At 43.5% G+C, this 24,284-nt stretch overlaps 1 protein-coding gene across 7 annotated transcripts in view; it reads left to right on the top strand.

Moving 5' to 3' along the window:
* CCDC158 (coiled-coil domain containing 158) overlaps positions 1–24,284 on the top strand; it is a 93,725-nt gene that overhangs the window by 27,561 nt on the left and 41,880 nt on the right. For all 7 annotated transcript variants that reach the window (XM_059158911.1, XM_059158946.1, XM_059158954.1 and 4 more), the window contains 9 exons: positions 5,202–5,311; positions 5,425–5,752; positions 6,333–6,409; positions 7,225–7,335; positions 8,658–8,772; positions 15,320–15,439; positions 17,438–17,635; positions 18,738–19,220; positions 22,283–22,472. In XM_059158911.1, the coding sequence (XP_059014894.1) occupies positions 5,202–5,311; positions 5,425–5,752; positions 6,333–6,409; positions 7,225–7,335; positions 8,658–8,772; positions 15,320–15,439; positions 17,438–17,635; positions 18,738–19,220; positions 22,283–22,472 (1,732 nt within the window). The remainder of the gene's footprint in view (positions 1–5,201; positions 5,312–5,424; positions 5,753–6,332; positions 6,410–7,224; positions 7,336–8,657; positions 8,773–15,319; positions 15,440–17,437; positions 17,636–18,737; positions 19,221–22,282; positions 22,473–24,284) is intronic.

Raw genomic sequence — 24,284 nt, forward strand, 5'->3', positions numbered from 1 at the left:
TGGTGTTGACCTATTTTTTTTTGATGGGGGGGGCGGATTCTCTGTGCCTCCTGGATTTTGATGCTTGTTTCCTTCTCTAAATTAGGGAAATTCTCTGCTATAATTTTCTCCAGTATACCTTCTGCCCCCCCTCTCTCTTTCTTCTTCTTCTGGGATCCCAATTATTCTATATTGCTTCATCTTATGGTATCCCTTATCTCTCAAGTTCTCCACTTATGATCCAGTAGTTGTTTGTCTCTTTCTCAGCTTCTTTATTCTCCATCATTTCATCTTCTTTTATCACTAATTCTCTCTTCTGTATCATTTATCCTAGCAGAAAGAGCCTCCATTTTTTATTGCACTTCATTAATAGCTTTTTAAAAATTTCAACTTGGTTAGGTTTTTGTTCTTTTATTTCTCCAGAAAGGGATTTTATTCCCCAGAAAGGGATTCTCTAGTATCTTCTATGCTTTTTTCACGTCCTTCTAGCGTCTATATGATCATCATTCTGAATTCTAGTTCTGATATCTTACTAAGTCCATATTGAGTAGGTCCTCAGCAGTCGGTACTGCCTCTTCTCCTTTTCTTTAAGGTGTTCTTCCACCTTGTCATTTTGTCTGGAGAAGAATAGAGGAATGGGAGAACAAAATGCTCTAAGGGTAACAACGATATCAGAAAAGTATACACTAACCAAATCAGAAGAGACATGAAACATAGGAGAGAAGAAAGGGGAAAACAATTTATATTTAACCCAAAGAATATACATATACATATACATAGATAGATAACTAAAAGAATTTGCAAACACCAAATCAGACTCACAGGAAATATTAAAAGGGGTCCTCTAAGCAAAGAGAGAGCCTAAAAGTAACAGACCAGAAAGGAACAGAGACAATATACAGTAACAGTCACCTAACAGGCAATACAATGGCACTAAATTCATATATATATGTAAATTTAGGCTGGTGAATAGAACAGACCCTCACACTTGATTTTGGGTGTATTTTGGTCTGTTAGAAGAAACTGCCTCCCAAAATTTTAAAGAAAGAAAAACTTATGCATGTATAGAAATAAGGGCAAACATGATGAAGGGATCAAATATGACTGCAAAGATGAAAATTTTAAATGATTTTTAAAAAGGAATTGATAAGCAGGTGATTGAAAAAAGAAAGAAAAGAAAAAAAGAGGAGAAAATGTGATTAGGCTGGAGACTAGAACAAAGCTATAGGCTAGATGTAGAATATATTTTGGTCTGTTAGAAGGAACTGTATCCCAAAATTTTAAAGAAAGAAAAACTTATATGTACACACAAAAAAAAGGTTAAATACAATGAAGGAATAGAATATGAGTGTAAAAATGAAAATTAAAAAAGATTTTTTAGAAGGTGTTAAGATAGATAGGGGTGCCTGGATGGCTCAGTGGGTTAAAGCCTCTGCCTTCGGCTCAGGTCATGATCTCAGGGTCCTGGGATCGAGCCCCACATTAGGATCTCTGCTCAGTGGGGAACCTGCTTCCCTCTCACTCTTTGCCTGCCTCTCTGCCTACTTGTGATCTCTCTGTCAAATAAATAAATAAAATCTTTAAAAAAAAAAAAAAGGTGTTAAGATAAAATAGTTAAAATAGGAAAGAGGAAAATTTTTTAAAAATGAAAAAAAATGACAATTTAAAACATTTAATTTTGGGGCGCCTGGGCGGCTCAGTGGGTTAAAGCTTCTGCCTTCAGCTCGGGTCATGATCCCAGGATCCTGGGATTGAGCCCCACGTCAGGCTCTCTGCTAAGTGGGGAGGCAGCTCTCTCTCTGCCTGCCTTTCTGCCTACTTGCGATCTCTGTCTGTCAAATAAATAAAATCTAAAAAAAAAAAAAAAAAAACTTTAATTTTGAAAGACTAAAGGATCATGGGAAAAAAAGCCATGAATTCTATGTGCTGTTTTCCCCTAGCCCCGTTCTCATTGATGGGTAAACTTGGTCTTGGCTGGATGATCTTGCTGATGAGGGACCTCTTGGAGTGATTCTTGGATATCTTTGTCCAAGGCGGAATTGCACTGCCCTTGCCGGGGGCCAGGCTGAGCAATCTGCTCAAGTTTGCTCTTGGTAGCTTTTGTTCCCTGAATACTTTTTGTACAGCTTTGGAGGATGAGAATTAAAATGGCAGCGTCCCAATCTCCGCCCTGGAAGATCTGAGAGCTTAGGGACCCCCTCTTCAGTGCGCCCTTAGAGTGAAGCAGTCAGTCCCTCCTATCTCCCTGGTCTCCAGCTGCGCTCCAAGCCCACACAGCCTGTGACTGAGCATTTCTGTCTCTGGTACACAGCCCTGTTTGGAGTCTCCAAACCCAGCAGATTCCCCAGGCACACTCCTGCTCGGCTCCTCCCTGTGGAGAAAGGCAGGGGTGGGGGTGTCTCCCTGGATTTGCAACTTAGTGGGGTCCCTGCTCAAAAAGTAGTGGCCCGACTGCGCATCGGATCACAGTTCAAGGTAACCTGAGCTGAGCGCACCCCTCATCTCTGTCTCTACAGCCGGCTTCCCCGCTCTGCACCTGGGAGCTCTGCCACCCTGAGACACCCCTGGTCTCTCTGTCCCCTGCGGCTCCTGAGACCACGCTGTTCCCATGAGGGCTCCACCCCCACTTAGCCACTGGAGTGACGTCCCTCCGTGGAGCAGGCTTCTAAAAGTTGTGATTTTGTGCTCCGCTGCTCTACCGCTTGCCCAGAGCCGGCCCCTCCCCTCAATGGTCTCTGTCTCCATATATGGCCTCGGATTCACTTCTCTGCATATCTTACCTTCCAGAAAGTGGTCGCTTTTCTGTTCCCAAGAATTGTTGCTCTTCTTTTCTTTGATCTCCTGTTGAGTTTGTAAGTGTTCGGAATGGTTTGATAATTATCTAGTTGAATTCCTGGGACCAGAGGAAATTTAGGTCGCTGCCACCACCATCTTGCTCCTCCCTCCAAACCTCATGTATCCTTGTTACCTCTTCCCTGGTGTCACTTTATCACCATGTCTGTCCATTTCTCAGATCTGTTCCCATTTCCACGACTGCCATCCAAAGTTCAGACTGGACTGTAAAGAAAAGATAAAGGACCTTAACCTTACATTGACTATATAAACATTGTCAATTGCAAAACCAGCTAGTATCCTATTACACTTCCTCTCCTGTGTAGTGTTTTTTTTTCCTAAGATTTTATTTATTTATTTGAGAGAGAATGAATGAGAGAGAGAGCACAAGCAGGTGGGGGAAGGGCAGAGAGAGAGAGGGGAAGCAGACTCCCTATTGAAGGAACCCTTTGTGGGACTCAATCCCAAAACCCTAGGATCATGGCCTGAGCTGAAGGTAGATGCTTAACTGATTGAATCACTTAGGTTTCCGCTTTTCTGATAGTTATTGTCTTTCTTTTTTCTAATGCTGTGTGCCTTTATTATTGTATATATTTATATATATTTTTAAAGAACTATCATGTATGTTTTCTCTTAAATTCTTCTTCTTCTTTTTTTTTTTAAGATTTTATTTATTTATTTGACAGACAGAGATCACAAATAGGCAGAAAGGCAGGTAGAGAGAGAGTGGGGGAAGCAAGCTCCCCACGGAGCAGAGAGCCCGACTCAGGACCCTGGGATCACGACCCAAGCCAAAGGCAGAGGATTTAACCCACTGAGCCACCCAGGCGCCCATTAAATTCTTCTTTGATCCATGACTTTTCAGGAGTCTTCTGTCCTGTTTTCTAGCCTAGGTGAGTCTCTTCGGTCCGTGTAGAGCTGTTTTCTTGTCATTGCTCTCCTAATTGGATCCAAGATACCCAGGATTCACTGTTTTCTCTCATCCTTTTTCTTGATCTACTTCTTCATTTAATCAAAGCCCATCTTTAGAAACTCACAAGGAATATGTGCACACATTTTATGGATCTTTGCATTCTGAGAATGACTTTAGCTGGGTGATGTTGAAAGTCATTTGTTTTTAGTCCTTTAAAAATATTGAGTCCTTGCATTTTGCATTGCTACTGAGAAGTAGGTGTCAGTCTGACACTTGCTCCTTTGCTTTTACTTAATTGAGGTTTGTCTTTGGAAGCTTTAGAGTCTTCTGTCTCTGAAAATCCCCACAATGTGTTCAGGTGTGGATTTTAGCTTTTTCATTCATTGTGCTGGGGATTTAGTGGATCCTTTGGTCTTCAGATTTCTACTTTTCAGCTTGGAGGAATTCAGTTTTTTCTTTGATAGTTTCATTCCCTTGTTTTCTCAGGTCTCTCTTTCTGCAGGTCTGTCAAATGTCATCTCCTAGGTTATATCTCTAAATCTCTTACCTTTACTTTCAAAAGTTACCTATTTTTCCTGCTTTGACTTGACTCCTAACATTTCTATTACAGCTTTTTAGTGTGGAAGCATATTTTTAAATTCCAAGAACTCAACTCTTCTCACTTGATCTCTTCTTTGGAATCATGTTTTGTTCTTACTTTACAGCTGTGAAGTCTCTCAAATCTCACTGCACATACAAATTTTCAGAAGTGGTCTTCTTCTGCTGCATTACTTTGTTTCTTTGGATCATTTTTCTCTGGTGCTTGCTGCTTTGTTTAATCTTGGTCTCTGTGTTTCATTTTATAATCTTCCTTCAGGTGTCCAGCGGTGTCTGTTGGTTGTTTGGTTGGTTTTTCTTCATACTCAAGGATGATCAGTAAAAAAGCTGATGCCAGACTCTCTATCAATAGGCAGAATTTGATGGCTTTGCTTGAGGATGATCACATGGTATCACTTGTTATGCTGGGAGGTCTCTCAGTACCTGATTTTTAGGGATCTTAGTGAATTTCTTTGTAGTAGAACACCTTGACTTTTGGGTGGTGGTTGTCCGCTGTCAAGTTTTTAAGTGGGATGGAAGTGGGGATTTACTCTTCTGTATCAAAAATTGTAACCAATTTTCCTGTTTTCAAAAATAAAACTTCTTTCTATCCCTATCTTAAGGTAGAAGTCTGATCTGTTTTAGAAATAGTGTATTGGTTATTAAGAATACATTTAAAAAGGACCAAGCTTGAGAAAGTGAGACTAGATAAGGTAGTTCAGCATCCTAGGTGAGAAATGATTAATTAGGCCCTGAAGTATGGTAAAAGGAGAAGGAAGTACACATAAAAATAAATTAATGATATATGGATTTTTGGAAATTATTACAAATTTCCTAATAATTTAAGGAAATACATCCCTCTGGTAAAGGCTGATTTGCATGGCATTTCTTTTTCTTTCAGAGCAATGAATTGCATGAGAAACAGAAGTTTTACTTACGGCAGTCGGTCATTGATTTGCAAACAAAACTTCAAGAGATGCAGATGGAGAGAGACGCCATGGCTGACATCAGGTTGGGTGTCGTTACCTAAAATTATTTTAAGGTTTTACTCTTTGTAGTATAAAACTACCTGTGTGAATATGAATTTTTACAATATTATTTCTTCCCTTTCACTTCTCTCATAGACGAAGGGAGAGTCAATCCCAGGAGGATTTAAGAAATCAGCTTCAAAACACAGTTCATGAACTCGAAGCTGCCAAGTGCCTTAAGGAGGACATGCTGAAAGACAGCAGCGCGCAGATAGAACAGCTCAGAAAGATGATGCTCGGCCACGAGGGGGTGCTTCAGGAAATCCGCTCGGTCCTGGCCGACTTCGAAGAAGCCTCAGGCAAGAAAATATACGAACACGACAGCGTGTCTACTCTCCACTTCCGCAACATGGGCTCGGCTATTAGTAAAATCCTAAGAGAATTAGACACAGAGATTTCTTATCTTAAAGGGAGGATATTTCCAGTAAGTGGTGAGAACACTATTCAATTTTATATTAAAATCCATTAAGAGAATAGTATTAGGCATATAATTTTTCAAGTTCTTATAAGTAAGCCAAGTTCTCATTTTTGTTCTCTAAAATAATAGTTATTTCTACAAGAGTACTTTGTCTCAGTACTTTAAGGGAACTAGCTTGATTTGCCTGTATGGCCTCATGAGAGTATAACCAACCAAAGTAAACTAATAAAAAACAGTGATAGAATGTATTTGGTTTCAGTACTACTTCTATTTGCTTCTTTCTAAAGTGTCCTTATAGGGATGCCTGGGTGGCTCAGTCAGTTAAGTATCCGCCTTCAGCTCATGATCCCAGGGTCCGGGGATCGAGCCCCACGTTGGGCTCCCTGCTCAGCGGGGAGTCTGCTTTGCCCTCTGCCCCTCCCTGCTGCTTACGCACACACGCGCACTCAGTCTCTTTCTCTATGACAAGTAATAAATAAATAACATGTTTAAAAACAATAAAGTGGTCCTTCAGCTGGAAAATCTCCAGCTTTTTCAAGATGTACATTTACCAGTCTGTAAATCAACATCTCTTTTTTGTAACTAGGTAGAGGACCAGCTTGAAGCACTGAAGTCTGAATCACAGAATAAAATAGAATTGCTTCTTCAACAGCATCAAGATAGGTGGGTTTCTGGCTGAAGTATGGAAAGTCATAGTGAACTAAACCATAGGTTTATAATTCCTCATCAGGAATTCCAAAATCAAAAATGTTCTGAAATGAAAGTTTTCTTCCTTGGTTTGTGGCAAGGGAAAATTTTCTTGACACTTGTTTAAAAGGTTCAGGAAGACTTTAATCAAGGCTTCTGCAGTAGGGGTTCTGTGTTGGGGGGAAAAGATGAGACTCAGCTCTCCTAATACCTCCACGAAAGTAGGGATTTACAGCCAAGGAACAGGTGAGTGGGGCAGCGGAGCCATCACAGGTGGAGGGATTCTTACTAAACAGATTCAGCGAGATTCCTGCTAAGCCTGGGCAGGCCAGGGCGGTTGGGGGAGGGGCTGATGGGTGCCAAGGTCAAGGCCTACGGTAGGATTCAGAGGAGCCTGACTAAAGCTTGGTCAAGGAGAGACCAATGACTTTGTAAGTCATTTGTTGGCAAAACGTGACCTGAGCTTAATGTAAAGCTTTATGATAGAAAATCTTTATGATTTAGTGTGAATATTTAAAAACCTGTTGTTATATTTGTAATATGTTTGGCTTTGAGGAAATGTCCCCACATGTGTCTCATAATATATAGTACTTGTAACTTATTACATTGTAAAATTTTTTTTTAAAAATCTGAATTCTAAAACTTAAAATGAGCAGCATATTCAAAGTCAAAGCAGAATACTAAATTTGAGAGCGTTTGAAAATTTGAAAATCATTACTTTTTAGAATAACTTGTAGTCAAGCAAAATCTTATATACCAAATAATGAACATCACACACGTTCTTTTTATAGGATTGAGCAGTTAATAAGTGAGCATGAAATTGAGATAACGGGCCTTACCGAGAAAGCCAGCAGTGCTCGAAGCCAGGCCAGTAGCATCCAGAGTCAGCTGGAAATCATTCAGTACGTGTGTCCCGCTAGTTTGAAACTGGTATTCATAATCCTCATTTTAGATATTCTATTTTCATTAATGTTCTGTTCTAAAGTCTTTTAAAATTTGCTTTAAAATTTTCACTTTGCTTTTGCTTTAAAATTTACTTTCTTAGGAGAAAGTAAAACTTCTCTAACATTTAAATGGATGGGAAGGATTACGCGAAGATGATGTCACGTGACCACGACGCAGTATTATTGCCCTAAGTGAGAACAGCTTGCGTGGGGTGGGGGTTAGAGTGACAAGGTCAGCATCAGGACAGGACTCCAGGCATGACACAGGCCCGCGCTAGGAGGCCAGCCAAGCCCGCGGCCGTAATGGGTGGAGATATTTCCTTCGAGAATAGGAAACGGAAGAGCAACTGGACGTTCCTGAGGCTTTTCTCCTCCTTTGTGTAAGAGTACTTTACACAGCAGGCACTGCTTTTGGTGTGTTTCTCTGCCTGTGACCTAGAGGGGCGTGAGGTAGTGACGCCTCCGTCTGCGTCTCCTCCCCTGCTGGCACACCGAGTGTGCTGTGACTGCCTTTCTAAAGGCCACGGTCACTAGCAGTAGCACGTCCCGTCGGCCCACAAGCTCCTGGCCTTTCTGAGAGGACGGGGCGCGGGCATGTGGGGCTCAGTCTCTCTCGGTCCTTCCCAGGTGGTGCCCCGGACATGTTGTGCTCAGGAGCAGTGGGATGGGGCCTGTGCCGTCTGCACGCCAGGGGTTAGATGCCAGTTCCCTGTAAGGCTGTCCTCGCCGGCCAGGGGGTGGACAGGAGTACATCACGTGGGTCCGTGGCGCGGTGCAGCCGAGGCCTGTGGGCAGTGGCTGCCCCGCCACCCCGGCGGGAAAGAAAAAGCAGTATTATTGCACCCATTTGGGCCTCTTGGAATTGGGTGTTTTAAACATTGTTCATATTACAACTGATAGGATTAATCAAAACCACATACATTATATATGGGTATGTGTAAATATACATGTATAAAATATAGATGTATACACATAAGTAATTTTATAACTTGAGCTTACACGTATTGAAACTTCCTACAGGGGCATTTTCAATATACCAAAGTAGAGAGAAATAGTACAAATGAAACAAAGGAACCTAATACACACTGTCTAGCTGCAGCACTTAGCAGAATGGTTGAGCTGAAGCTTTTGAGAAGCTATTTTGGAAAAATAAAAGATTTTTGACCTAGTTATATGATGTAAAAGAACTAGTGGCCGTGTCTAAGTGCTGGCGTGCGCGTAGATTTCACACTTCTGCTTAGTTTGCTGTTTGCTTCCCCCCCCTTTCAAACTCTTCTTAGAGAACAAGCAAGAAACCAGAATTCAATGTACATGCGTCAGCTCAGCGATCTGGAATCTACTGTTTCTCAGCTACGTTCTGAGTTAAGGGAGGCCAAGAGGATGTACGAAGACAAGGTGAGGTCAGATTTGGCCGTCCACACACTATTCTGCACAGATTCGGTTCCAAACTTTTAATAGCTTATTTGAAAATGAGGCATCAGAGTAATGTCAAATTAAAAGCAGCTTTTAAGATGGAGCAGGAGTTTGCCAAATATCTATATGTTAAATCACAAATGATTTTTAAAGAGGGCTTGCGATGTGATGGGCTCTGGGTGTTATATGCACTGATGAATTATTGAACGCTGCATCTGATGAAAAATTATAAATAATTTTAATTCAAATTATTTGCCCAAATTAATTCATTTGTGGAAAAAAAGTTTTGCATACTTCAAGTAAGTTTCTAAAAAAATAAGTTAAAAATAAGAGCGCTTAAATTTTTTGTACAGGCTTAGCTCCAACAAACCTTTTGGAACGGGGCAGTCTCCCTACTACTCAGTACTTGAGGGCCTACCTCTCAGGTCTTACTTCAACTCCCAGATTTAATCACCATGTGGCTGGCAAACCGAATTAGTAAGTTTAGTCTAAATAAAAAATAATTGGGATGATAAATCTGCGACTTTCATCACACAATTTCTCTTAAACCCTTTAAAAACTTCAAAATTTGATATTCTGTTGCTTTTATTCTCTCACTTTCCATAGCTAAAGAGGAGAAGTTCGCTATGGTTATCCACCACTTACCCAGGGCTTTTTTGTTGTTAATCGCAAGCATGTGTAAAGCAGTTGAGACCCTAAGAAACAAGCAGAGGGCTCCCATTCAGAGGCGCGGGCGTTCTCCACTCCCTGTGGGAGGGGTGCCCGCCGTCCTGCCTGCTTCCCCGGGGCAGCCCAGTTCACGCCAGCGATGCCCGTGCCCTGCTTTGTGAACACCACCTTTCCTCTCCAAATTGACTCCGTTTGGAAGACAAACTCTAATACAGAGAGCCTCCTGCGCTAACCATTACTTTTAGCCCCCTTCTCACACCGAGCTGATTTGGAAGAAATAGAATATAAGGAAGTTAACAGATTTCCTCTAAAAAAATTGCCCGTTCTACAGGGGAACAGGACAAGAAAAAAGCTTCCCATGGGAAGAAGCAGCTGACTAGCGCAGCTCTGATTCTTCCAGACGTTTGCCGTCCCTTGGGCAGCTTTGTTCAGGGGCCCCTGTGAGTCCTGTGATGGCCACAGGAGGGGGCTCTTCCCCCTCGGCTCTCCAGTTCAAGCCCAGAATGTGAAACCTCAACCTTCATTCCCTGCGGCACCGCTAAAATCATTTAGACAGCGCTTTACTGAAGTCTGAACAATAAAGAGTATGTGAAACCACATAACCTCAGTTACGAGATTTGGATCCCCTGCCACAGTGGCTTTCCAGCATTTTTGATCACTACCCACAGCAAGAAATAGCCTACTTTAGGCTCTGCTACACACATAGGACTGAGGCAAGTTTCTTAGAACAATGTTTACTCCTGTCACGTGGGGGATCCTGGCTCTTGGTTCTCTTCAGATGCTGGTTTGATACCGACTGAACTAATGCTGGCAGGTGGCGGTTTGCATAGGACTCCCGTCCTAGAAGGGATTTAGCTCTTAGCCTAAATCCTTTGTCAAGGTCATTTCCGACACCCTGCCGCGTATAAGGGTAGCCTTCAGGAACCTTAGACTGTTTTAAAGGCTAAACCAAGAAGCAGAAGCCCAAAGAGAAACATTTGTTCTTTTCTGCTTCTCCAAGGCCTGCTTTTTGTGGTCTAATTTCTTTTCTCAGGGCGAGCTTTCCCACTGAAGATTAATAGTAGGAATGGCACCCCTTTCTAGGCAGACCAGGCCTGCCCCAGATCAAGAGGTCTTGATCCCGCCCCGCAGGATGGGGATGCTTCCAGTGCAGCAGGGGGTGAAGGAGGCTCGGGTAGTCAGTCTCCTAGAGGTGGGCACCTCGGCAAAAGCGAGCACGGGCAGTCCGACAGCGAGAGAGGAAATGGGGGAGCTGGTGTGTTCTAGTCCACCACAGTGACTGAGGCTCAGCACTGTTCAACCTGTTCTGAAAAGGTTAACTATTCGTTGTTTATTGGCAAATTAAACCCTTTGAAAAGCTGTGACGTCCTAAACAAAACTCAGCTCACTGTGTCTTCTTACCTAATTTGAAAGAGCTCGAGCTCTCCTTGGTAATGGTGCTTGGAAAAAGGAAAAAGGAACCCCCCCGCCCGTAAGCTAGCACCGTTCGCTAACCGACGCACCGTCAATATACTGCGCCACTCAGCTCTGAATTTGAGCCTGGGGGAAATTCTAACGAATACTGAATACGGGACAGCTAAAGAACACACAAACAGCTTTTGAGTTTTTATGAACTTTTATCTCTCTGGCATGTAGAAGCATAAGCATCCAGAGGAATGACTGCAGCCTTTTGCATATGAATGTTGTGAGGATATATGGTTATATGGTTATATGTGAGGATATATGGTTTTATATATATATATGGATATGGATATATGATGGTAGAGACAGATAGCATGTTGAAATCATTATCTTATCTTGCTCTGATGTAAATAGCGGGTCACCAATACTTTTGTCAGTCTTAAATAGGCAACATTTAATAAAAATAAGGAGCACCTATTACATCAGCTGCTTCTAATCTACGTTGGTGAGATTCATAGCAACATTGAAAACGTGGAGTTGGCAGCAAGGTGGCGGTTAACTACGCTCTTACTAGGAACTCCCTCTAGTCAGGGAGCGCTGAGAGGAGATTATCTTGTCCGGTTAATACAGACTTGAAAGGACTTTGGACTGAAATGTCATCAATATATGTGAAAAATCAAGCGAGTTAACAAAAGGATTCCATTTGGAAGTCATGAAATATTCCATTGCTATGAAATGTTTTTGTTATAATGAATATAAAATCTAAAAACCACAAATCCTTGTTTTAATTTCTTGCATTTTCATATACCTTGACTTTACATTGCTAAAATAGAAAATAAAATAGATTTTATTAGTGAGTGTATTAGTATATACTACCCAAATAGCATTAAGGAAAAAAAATCAAAGAAGATAACACATAAAAGCTGTGATTAAAAGTGGGAACTTTGTGAGAAGAAACTTAGAAGAGTGTGTTGATACTACGCATCAACATATTTTATGAGAAACAGTATTAGTATTTTCACCTGAGGTCAGACTCCTTCAGGAAAAAAAAGTCCTTATTATTTAAAAGAATTGATGACGTGATAGGTCTGAGCAAAACTTTTCCAACTAGGAAACATAACTTGTCCTTTAGGAGGGCAGTGTGTGTCTTCAGATTAACAAAATATTTTCATACCGATGAAAGTAGAGACTGTGTTTCAAAGAAAATTGTAGATGTAGCTGTTGTAGCTTACCAACATGTTCTACTGTAATGCTTTTTCTATTCTTCTCTTCCCATTTTAGGAGAACCTCCAGAATTCCCCTTTACGAACTTGGACCAGTAGAAGCTGTCACTATTGGCTCTGTAGATTTGGCTTTACTCTTAACTTTCGCTTTTTGACAACAAAACTGTCTCATGATCTGGATTCTCAGTTTATTTTTCCTACTCTGAAAGCATTTGGGACTGAATTTCACATTCAAAAAGTAAACATTTAGTAGCACTGGCCAGAGCTCTATCCTGTGCAGGAAAGTCTGTGCAGACCTCCTTGCGCAGTCTGCCAACGCACTCCCGTGCTGACCCACAGCACCGCTCGGTACCCGATGTCTGTGTCATCTTTCTGGGCACAGAAAACAGGAGATACAATTCGGCTTGATTGGTAACGTCTCTAAAATCACTGTCAAGATTTGAATGAGATCAAAATACTTACTTGTTCAGTGATCCAAAACAGAAAGTAGATTCATAGATGGTGAAAGGGAAAACCAGTGCTGCTATTGGAAAAGAAAAGAAAAAGAAAAAAACCTTTATTACATATCTCGGCTGTCAGTCTCTATTCTGGACGTTTCAGAAGGCTTTGTAGTGTCCTGTACAGCTGTTTGCTCAGCTCAGCTGCTACTTCAGTGGTTTTCCCTTTCACTCTCCATTTCTCTTCTTGATTGATGAAGTGACAGAAGTATCTCTTCTCGAAAAAGTGAAAGGTAAAAGCAGAGCTATAGCAGTTGAGTCAGTACTGACAACTACAAAGCCAATGTTCCTGCAGGGGTCTGGAGGAACTTCTGACGCTTGATAAACTTAGGTGGGGAGATGGGACTTGGCTCTTTGTTTTTTCTGTGTTCTTTTCTTTCTTTTCTTTTTCAAATTTTGGTCTCCTGAATTTTTACCCTCCAGTCTGATGGTATCAAAGGGGACCCAGTACTTTTTAAAAAAATGAAAATGGACAAAATAGCAGGTCTTGATTTAAGCTTTTGAAACACATGGACAAATACTTTGCTCAAAGAGAAAATAATTTTGGGGGCGCCTGGGTGGCTCAGTGGGTTAAGCCGCTGCCTTCGGCTCAGGTCATGGTCCCGGGGTCCTGGGATCGAGCCCCACATCGGGCTCTCTGCTCAGCGGGGAGCCTGCTTCCTCCTCTCTCTCTGCCTGCCTCTCTGCCTGCTTGTGATCTCTCTATGTCAAATAACTAAATAAAATCTTTAAAAAAAAGAAAAAAGAAAATAATTTTTTTGCCAGGTTTGGACTAGAAAATGTTTTAGTCATGTGAGTAACTCTTCACACTGAAGGTGTTCTTATTAATTTTATAGCTCAGAATGGGGTTTCTTTGACCATATTTTGTTTCCAAAAACAGGTGGAAATTATAGAATTTCAGCTTTATTAATACTGTTCTTCTCAGGTAAAAAGCTATTAGACAAAGAATTAAAAGGACTTTGAAAGATTATCTAGAATATTCTGTTTAAATTATAGATTAAAAAAAACTTGAGACTCAGAGAGGTCATGTGACAGAACATGGGCCAGAACCTAAAGTGTTTGACTCTTAGCCTGGTCATGTTGCCTCTCTGATTACATTTGTCTACCCACAGGAAGTGTTTGTGGGCTGATTCCTGATGTCATTACTAAGTGTGTGCTGATTTGATCTTTCCCAATAATAAGAGAACTAAAGATACTACATCACCTGAAACCACTCCTCCGTCCTTCTTAGGAAGCTCCTCGTGTCACAGAGGTTGACCTGTGGTATGGCTTTTTTCAGTACACGTCCCCAAAGGAGTACAAGAGTGCAAGAACTTCTTTATAGGATTATTAGAAACTTAACGTTTCTATTGGTAGCCTGATGTTTTATGGGCATTTAATTCTTGTGAACTACTTACTTATATCTAACATACGGTCAAATATAAAGGCATTTTTAAAATATGTCCAATGTAAATATTAAAATGTGTATTCCAATCCCTACAGGCTGCAATTCTACTCTAGGTAAATGTGAAGCTGTCATGTATATGTATGAGTAGTTAAAGGTACATAAATTCTATGTACTCATATTTAGCACTTATCAAAAGGTAGTTGCATATGTATGTGTTTATATAACTCATAGATATGTGCTGAATTAATAAATGAAGATCTTCAATGACCCTGGTCCAGAAAAAAATAAGAGTCATCAAGAGAAATTAGTCTTGCTCATATATTCTCTAAGAAATTGCCATCACAGTTTGTCCTCTAAGCCAATCCGTAAGTTTTATTCTTGACATAGTAAATCCGGAAACCTACTGACGTAAGAAGGGGTATTTAGCATTTATGTAGCTATGAAGGATTTCTTATTACTGGCTGATGAAATAGTATTTTAGTGATCATACTAAGTATCAACATGTTCTCGTTATTTTAATATCTCCATATCTAAATTGTGAATTTGTGTGGCTCAGCTGGAGTCCAAATCTGGAGTCTGCGTCATCTGAGATCATACCCTCTTTGCCTACCTTGCATCTACAGGCCAAGGGCTGCAGGAATGCTACTGACAGTGACGGGCCTTCTGCCGTGTGGACATATGGACACGCTTAGTCACACAGACCAAACAGCTGCCTGTGTCTCAGAGAGAAAAATGCTCCTATACCAGTCCTTTAAAACTGGTAGTCACCCATTTTACAGTCGAAGGAAGTGAGGATGGAAACACATAATATGTATATAAGTATTTTAAGTTAATGTATTTAATTTAAAATAATTTTAAGTTAATATATTTATATACATATATGGAGGTTCATTCATCCTTTCCAAATTGATTAATAATGACAATAATGGAAAAACTTGTTGCTACCAGTCGTTCTTTTATGTTCAATGCTTTTTGTTATTGAAACACTGATAGTCTTAAAATAGCTCTTCTACATATAGTACAGGTCATTTGTGAGGGCTGTACAGAATGTTATTTATGCCGCATCAAGCTTCCGTAAATACTGAATGACAGAACACATATTCATAGAAAATAAATCTTGAATAATGTGAAAAAGATTACAGACAATGCCCATATCTGACGGCATCAAATACTGCATTTTGGCTCATTTCCCTGGCTAAATTAAATTCTACATAGACCTTAAATCTAGAAAACTGCAAAACATAATAAGGTTTTATTTTTGCCCTCAAAATAATACCATTTGTTCCCCCAAAACTGTACTTATTTTATATTCCCCACTAACATAGTCAGATTGATTTGTGCTTTCCTTTTAGATAGAAGAGCTTGAAAAGCAGTTAGTCCTTGCCAACTCAGAACTAACCGAGGCACGGACGGAACGTGACCAGTTCAGTCAGGAATCTGGAAATTTGGATGATCAGCTTCAAAAGCTGTTGGTAAGGCTGTGCTCTAACTATTAATTCTGGGGGCGCCTGGGGGCTCAGTTGGTTAAGCAACTGCCTTTGGCTCAGGTCATGATCCTGGAGTCCTGGGATCGAGTCCCGCCTCGGGCTCCCTGCTCAGCGGGGAGCCTGCTTCTCCCTCTGACCCTCTCCTCTCTCATGCGCTCTCTCGCACTTTTATTTTCTCTCAAATAAATAAATAAATAAATACAAGCCTTTTAAAATAAGTAAATAAATATTCTGGGAAGTTTCTCGCCAAAGTATTTCACAAAAATCGTTTTCTTTATAAAGTTACAAATTCTACACAATATTTGTGCATACATAAACAACAAACTATCTTGACAATATTCAAGTTTTGCATATAAGTACTATTCTAAATGTTACTTATTTTTTTCCTTAAGCAGTTACGGCTTGTAAGTTAGGTGAAGCTAGTCTTTGACCGGCCCATCTTTCAATTAGATGAATGTATTGGACTAAATTGAGGTAGTATCGGGTGTTTAGTTTAGAGCCAAATAACATTCAAAACACAGACAATTTGAAAGGAAGTTTAGGTAAAAAAAAAAAAAAAAAAAAAAAAGAATCTTTTTTAAGGAATAAGATTGCAGTAATAGTGAAGCAACTTGTGCCCTGTTAGAGGTTCTAGAGGCCGGGAAATTTGGGGAAGGGTGTGCTTGGCGCCTGCCTGCTGTTAGCAGTGCCGGAGAGGACCCTCCTCCCCTCCCAGGCTCTGCGTAGGGCCGAGCGCCCTCTGCACAGGGACCTGTCTGTCCGCAGTGGCAGCGGTTGGAGGGCCACGCGCTAAGACAGGGCTGGCAACTGGGTGACAAGTCCCAAACCTGAGGATAATCCTGCGGTCTTTCCCCCCACTGCGAGTCTCCTCAGGCCCTCAGTTCTAATGCGAAAATCTTGCAGATTGTCTGAAAGACCCAGAAACCCCTCCTCGCCCTTCCAGCCTTACTGCGGCTTCCCCTTCCCCAAGCCGGTCCTTACACCAGGGCAGGGTGGCGTCTCCCGACCGGGTTTCCTACTTCCAGTCTCTCCCCGCTTCTGTCTGGCCCGTAAAGGGCTGCCCTGCTCACCTCTCGTGAAACATCCCTCTGGTCATGTCAGCCTCATTCAGAAATGACGTTGCCCATAGAAGCCAGACTCCCTACGTTTCGGGACCGTCCCCGACGCAGCTCCCGGTCACTGGTCCAGCCCTTTCTCTCTGCACGTGCCCCGGGCACCCGCCAAACCACCCAAGTCCCTTTCCAGGCCCTTCCTCCCGCTCTGTTGGTGAGGCCCAACTCGCATGCCTTCGCCAAGCATTTTGATCTCCTTTGTGATTTCTCTCTGCTGTAGCTTAACTCTGGGTCTTCGGTGAAAAACCACTGTTTTTTCTTTGTGTCCTTTTTTTTTTTTCTTTTGTTCTTTGTGTCGGTGTCTTACCTTTCCCTTTGGGTCCTAAGTCCTTTGAAGAGCGGTGTGTCTGTGTTTCTCCTACTCTGTTTAGTGTTTGCTAACAGTCAACTCTGTGCACCTTTTTCCGCTACTGAAGAGGGAGGTAATTCTGTTCACAGCCCACAGTGCTCCACTCCCAGGACCAGACGCTGGCCTGTCATTTCTGAAGCAGTCGGCCACATCACTATTGCTGTTCTTGCAAGCTTTTGAGCGTTTCTTTATTACAGGAGCATGCTCAATGGGAGGCGTAATGCCTCTGCTAGAAAATCCAAAATTCAAAAACAGGATGACTTTAAAAATCTATTGTGTCTTAATATTATTCTGTATTGTGCGGGGTCTAGTCCACTGAGATTTACTTGTAATGCAAGAAGTTATAAGTAAGCAAAATGTTAACTTCTCTATCTAGTAAATAATTGTTCTTAAGCCATTAAAAAATAAGATTCCAAAATCAAAGTCTTTTCAAATCCCCTAGAACCTCCAAAAATGATAGAAGGAAAATAAGAGTTTTACTCTATTTCATACAAGTCGGGGGACATACCTCACTTCTTGTAGGCTGACCTGCATAAAAGAGAGAAGGAGCTGAGTCTGGAGAAGGAGCAGAACAAGCGTCTGTGGGACCGGGACACGGGCAACAGCATTACCATCGACCACCTGCGGCGGGAGCTGGACGACAGGAACATGGAGGTGCAGCGCCTGGAAGCCCTCCTCAAGGCCATGAAGAGCGAGTGTCAGGGCCAGATGGAGCGGCAGGTCAGACGGGACACGGGGCGGCTTCCCCAGGAGTCTCCTCGCCGGGAAGAATGGACTTTAGGTTTACCGGTCGAGCTTTTTTTTAAATAACATGAATGGACCTAGAAATAGAGCTAGGATTCTTTGAGCAAGTAATGAAAACCTGTTATTTCTATATTTTTGACCACTGATTAAATAAAGTGTTAAGCTTCATCTCATTTTTGTTCATGGTTGACTAATGAGATTGTCTTCCGTTTGCTAGAAATCGGTAACCTAATGGCTGCTTATTTCAGAAAAGCATCACGCCATTGGGGGGTGGGGTCTGAGGAACAGCAGGATCAAAGGTTTCTAGCAGATGGTTTTGTTTTGTTTTTTTATTTTTTGGTTTTGGTTTTCCCCCAGGCTGATTGAGACCGAGAGTACAAGGTGGATGCAGTCCATTTCAGTGCACTAGTGGCAAAATGTGGAATGCTTTATTAACTGCCCTGAACCTTCAGGACTGAAAGGACACGGTTCCAATGCCACGTATTGCCACAGAGACATAAAAGCATTCCACAAAAGAGTAAGCTTCCTAAAATGTGAACGCAAACCAAAGGGGCCAGTGTTGGCTTAGAATCCTGGCAAAGCGCTTTCCTACTCTTCGGCCCAACCTGGGCACAAAGAATGGTGAAAGGAGCCACTGGGAGTTGGATTCTTACCCTTTTCTGGACAAGGACCTGAGAATGTGAGCATGTGTTGGATGAAAGCCATTATTCACTTTTCTCTCAGAGGTAGAATTAAGGGGCAAGGTGGAGGAGAATGGTGAGGGAGAGCGGCAGCCTCAGCCCTGCCACCTCTCCCCCATCCTAATTGAAACTGCTCCAGAAAACACGTCCAAGGAAACTTCCCAAGCTCCCACACAAGAACGCCATTCTAGAGCAGCATTATTACTTAATGACTCTCTCCACCTCGGTCTAATTAACTTAAGTTGGTCTGTGGTCTGCACAGAGCCGTGACAGCAGAACGATTTGAGTTAGTCTAAGTCGCTATTATCGGATTCGTGATTTCATGTTTGTGAGCTAACTTGTTTTAAACTCATCTATCTGCCCAAATACATGAAAATTTCTTTCTCTCCCACAATCAGATGGCAGCGATTCAGGGCAAGAATGAAAGTCTAGAGAAGGTGTCTTCCTTGACTGCTCAGCTTGAATCCACCAAAGAGATGCTCCGCAAAGTGGTAGAAGAGTTGACGGCCAAGAAGATGACCCTGGAGAGCTCCGAGAGGACTGTATCGGACCTGACCGCTTCCCTGCAGGAGAAGGAGAGAGCCATCGAGGCCACCAATTCAGAGATCACGAAGCTGCGGTCCCGGGTGGACCTGAAATTGCAGGAGCTGCAGCACCTGAAAACCGAGGGCGACCACCTCAGGAACGTGCAGACTGAGTGTGAGGCCCTCCGGCTACAGATGGCAGAGAAGGATAAGGTGATCGAGATTTTGCGCCAGCAGATTGAGAACATGACCCAGCTGGTTGGCCAGCATGGGCGGACGGCAGGCGCCATGCAAGTGGAAAAGGCTCAGCTGGAGAAGGAGATCAGTGACAGGAGGCTGGAGCTCCAGGAGTTCAAGGTCTGTAGAGGGTTGGGGCGGTTTAGCTTCTGAAATGTCTTTACCCTCAAGAGGAAGTTGACTTAAGTCACTAAAGAGGGGCTCCGTGAGGACGGCCTGTGGACCCTCTGAGATGGTTTGAAGGTATTGGTGCCATCTGTGTGTTTTTGTGAGAAAGGATCCATCCCTTTATTTGATTCTGAAAGGAGTGGGTGGCCCTGAAATGGTTCGGGACTGCCAGCACGAAAGAAGAAAACGTCAGAAAATCCAGTTTCCTCATGAAGCCATTTCTGATCCCATAGTCTGAAGCAGTTCCTCCCTCCCAGACAGACCTCGCACTGAAACCTATCCCTCACCACTCACCGACTACACTGCTTCCAATCTTGGCTTCTGTATCTGTGAAACAAAAGAAGTTAACATAGTTCATCGTATTTGTTTCAGGTATACAAGATAGCAGTTCAGCTCTTCCGTACAACACTGACTTGGACTTGGGCACGTAGCGTAGAGAAGACACCCATCTCCACCAGGTGTTGACAGGGTTGTGGAGAAAAAGAACATGCAGGGCGCCTGGGTGGCTCAGTCAGTTAAGCATCCAACTGTAGATTTCTGCTCCGGTCTTGATCTCAGGGTCGTGAGTTCAGGCCCCACATTGGGCTCTACTCCTGTACGTTGGTGGGAATGTAACACACCTACTTTCACCCTTACCACTGTTTATGTTTCACACAGCAGCCCAAATTAGATTTTAAAATGTGACATTTTATCACTCCCATGTTGAAAACTCTCCAATGGCTTGTCTCACTCAGGATGAACTTTCACATCCTTACATTGTCCTGCCCATGGCTCCCTCTCTGACTTTATGTCTGACTACTTCCTCCTCATGCTCGTCCACTCCAATGTAGAGCAGGAGAAATCCTCCTCCATCTGTCTTTCTAAATTCTCAGTAACCAAGACACATCAACAAGAGAAGAACAAAGAAGTTTATTAATAAATGTATCTCATAGGGGATGCGTGGGTGACTCAGTTGGTTAAGTGTCTGCCTTTGGCTCAGGTCATGATTCAGAGTCCCGGGATTGAGTCCTCTCTGGCCCCTTGCTCGGGGTGGGGGTGGGGGGTTTGCTGCTCCCTCCTCTCTTCCATCTGCCCCTCCCCCTGCTCATATGTGCACTCTCTCTCACAAATAAATAAATAAAATCTTTCTCTCAAATACGTAAAATCTTTTTTTTTCAAAGATTTTATTTATTTATTTGACAGACAGAGATCACAAGTAGGCAGAGAGGCAGGCAGAGAGAGATGAAGGGAAGCAGGCCCCCTGCTGAGCAGAGAGCCCAATGTGGGACTCCATCCCAGGAACCTGAGATCATGACCTGAGCCGAAGGCAGCAGCTTTAACCCACTGAGCCACCCAGGTGCCCCAAATAAGTAAAATCTTAAAACCAGTCAATGACGCTCATATATACAAGTGAGAAACCCAGGAAAATTAGTAACTCAGAGAGGTGGCTTAGAAGTCAGGCTTAAATACCATCTTTAGCCAAAAGAAGGGTGTGGGAGAGAAGCCATGGGAAGGTGACTAGGAAAACTATGGATAAAGGAAGGAGGTTTGGTCTGTAGATTGAAGGCATGCTTTCCCCATTGATAAGATTCTCTTATAATTTAGTCATCCTTCCTTTCCCGAGAGACATCCTTATAAATGGAGACTTCCTTTACAAGTCTGAGTATCCCTTAAAGTGCACCCTCTGTTTTCAGACCTTTCCCTGTGCCTGCTATTTCTCAAAATAATCAGCTCAAAATAATTCTTATGCCAAAGAGGCATGTTTGGGATAGCACATTCTGGTTTCTGCCAGCCATTCTCATGGCCTTGCTGTTCCCTGAACACACTACCTGTGCCTAGAGCTGTCCCTGATCCTGTCACATCACTTGCTTCTTTACCTCCCTCTGTGAGGTTTCTGCCCAGCAGAGAGGGTCAGGGTCCCCAAGACTACCCCCAGGTTCAGCCATTTGTTGGGACGACTCACAGGACTCAGCATGTAGTTGTGCTCTTGGGTAGAGTTTATTACCGGGAAATAATAAAAAGCAAAGTCAGCAACGGGCAAAGATCCATGGAGGAAGTGAGGCACAGGCTTCCCGAAGTCCTGTCCTGCAGAGTCACGGAGGACGCGCTTCCCTCCCCCAGCAAGAGTCCGAGACTGCGTGTCACATGTTGCCGACCAGGGCCGCTCATTGGAGACCCAGTCCCCAGGGTTTTCATGCAGAGGACTGCTCACACCAACACGCAGGGCCTGGCAAGTATTCCAGGCTTCCAGAAGGAGAGCAGGTGCTCTGCATAAATCATTCTGTTTGCAGAACTGGTTTAGGCACAGAGAGCCCTTATCAGTTGGAGTGCTGGGAACCCTCCCAAGTCCAAGTTCCCAGACACCAGCGGAGGGCCAACCCTGTTGCAGGCTCTAATAAGAATAACAGTTGGGCTCTTGTCAACATACCATGTACCCCTTACATGCAGAGCCCTCCGGCGTTCGTCCTGGTTCCCCACCTTCTTTGGCTCCTTGTTTCGGTCGCTCATTAGTACCTTTTAAATGGTGGTGGTTGTCTGTCTCCTCTCCCTGGAATGTGAGCTCCCTGGGGACAGTGGCCTTCCTGCTGCTCAAGACTGGGATGCAGTAAGTTTAGTGAGACATCTAGGACTCAGAGCTCAGCAAGGCGCTCGCCTGGGGCCTCACTTGCCTTCCCTCAGGCATCCGCTCCCTCCTCTGTCCCAACATGTAAAGTAGTGCCTGGCACAGAGTAGGTGCCCAGTATATTCCTCTTCGGAATGAAAAAAGAAAAAAAATAAAAGGAATAGAAATAATGAAGAGTTATTGCAAACGATATTGGAAATGAGCTGCTAGGGTTAAAAGAAAGGTAAAGTGTTCCTTTTGCTTGCCCATTTACTGTTGAGGTTTTATAATAAAATAAAAACTCAATAATCTAGGAAATAGCGAAAAGCTATTAAATACAGAGAGCACACCAATACAGTGTCCACCAGAAGTACTTGTACATCTACATTTTTTTACTTCTTACTCTGTTCTCTGTATTTATCCCTACGTTTAGATTTTAAAAGATAAAAAAGATGCAAAGATACGGGAGCTGGAGGCCCGCGTGAGTGACCTGGAGCTGGAAAAGGTGAAGCTGGTGAACGCGGGCTCCGAGCGGCTCCGAGCGGTGAAGGACATCAAACAGGAGAGAGATCAGTTATTAAATGAGGTGAAAACCGGTAGGAGCGAGTTGAACAGCCTCACAGGTAGGTTCCTTGGGTTCCCGTTCTGCTGACAACTAGAGTAGCGTGGCCGGGGAAATCCAGCCTGGACGCTGGGACTGTTGTGAAACGTGGCCGCAGCATGGCCGCAGCATGGCCGCAACATGGCTGCTCTTCCCACATCCTGGACGGGGAGCCATGCTGTCCCGAAATCCCGCTTCTGCTCACAGAGCCCCCACGTCTTGCTCTCATTAACTGTTCGAGTCAGCTTCAGAGTCCACGAAATTTTTGACTGAGTTGGGTTTTCTTTTTAAGATTTATTTATTTATTTTAGAGAGAGAGTGCAAGTGTGTGTAGTGGGGGAGGGGCAGAGGGAGAGCAGCAGACGCCCCACTGAGCGCAGAGCCCATCAGGCGGCTCAGTCTCACAACCCCAAGCTCGTGACCTCAGCTAAAACCGAGAGTCAGAGGCTTCACTGATGGAGCCACCCAGGTGCCCTTCTTTACGGAGTTTTCGAGAAAAGGGTGAGGGAAGTGGAAACCATGAATCCTGTGAGTCAAATAGCTTGATGAGAGGTTTCATCATGAAGCAACATCGTAAACAGACGTGGAGCTTTCTTGAAAACTCAATCAAGATCTTAAATTTAAAAATAAAATATTTTTAGTTCACGAGTAATGTGCTACAGGTGTCATCTACCATACACACACACACACACACACACACACACAGAGTCAAGGATGCCTGAGCATTTACTAGGCCAGACACTGCCCCAGGCCCTGGGAGCACAAAAGTGAGGGTCCCGGCTAGCTGCGAGCCAGAGCTCTAGAGAATGGGTCACCGGACGGTGGGTGAGGCCGGGGTGGTGGGTGCAGATGGAGGAGAGTCTGCTGTAGGACTCACACCTCCTCTGCTAACGTGTGGGAAGAAAAGGGATTTGGCAGGTAAAAAAGAAAGGAGGTGGGAGCACAGCCCCACAGAGAGAACATCGTGGGCAAAAGCACGAGGCCTGAAATAACAATGTGACCTCAGAAGCACTTGAGTAAAAGTGCAGAGGAACCAGGGCTGAGAAATGATGCAGAAGAGATGGGCAGAGCCAGACAGTGCGGAGCCAGCAAGAGACATTAAGTAGGAGATTATTGTCATCAAATGTACGTTTTGAAAGGACAGTGTCTTGGCAGGTAAATAGAGAAAGGCAAGACTGTAGGGCCAGAGGCCAGCCAGTTAGAAGGGATCCAGCAGTGGCCCCAGGGAGCCATGAAAACTTGAACCAAGACAGTGGCAGTGAAAATGAGAGAAAGAATGAAGAGTATTTAGAGGAGTTGTGTGCGGCCTTCAGGCTTTAGGTCTGTGGTGTTGGGAGAACAGTGCGCTGGTCACAGCAACCGAGAGAGAGAAAGCATTCGGAGGAGCAGGCTTGAGGGCCGGAGGGTGAGCTCCAGCCCATCTGAGACAGCCGGTGTGGGCGGTGCTGGGACAGCCACATGGACACGTCTGGGTAGACAGATCGCAGCGAAGAGGCCTTGGCTCTCTCTGTCCCCTGTATGTGTGAATCTACCATATAGAAGTATATAAAAAGGTGAGTAGGTGTGGGGGGTGTGTTCTTGTGTAGAATGATGAGTTCGTGCCAAGTACTCTAATAATTACTGAGCTGAAAAGACAGAACACGTGGCAGCCTCCGGGTACTTAGCATGTCTTAGAGACACCTCCTTACAGGTGGCGGCGAGATCTGTTGTAGGTGTGACCACCCAAGAAAGGTGCGTCTGGTGTGAGCCAGCTGTGCCGGGTGGGAGAAAACGGTGACTTGTCAGGGGAAAGGAGTAGGGTCCGCTCAGGAAAGTGGCCGCACATCTGGTTTCT

Source organism: Mustela lutreola, chromosome 1, assembly GCF_030435805.1.
Source record: "Mustela lutreola isolate mMusLut2 chromosome 1, mMusLut2.pri, whole genome shotgun sequence".
In the NCBI taxonomy this organism is placed as follows: Eukaryota; Metazoa; Chordata; class Mammalia; order Carnivora; family Mustelidae; genus Mustela; species Mustela lutreola.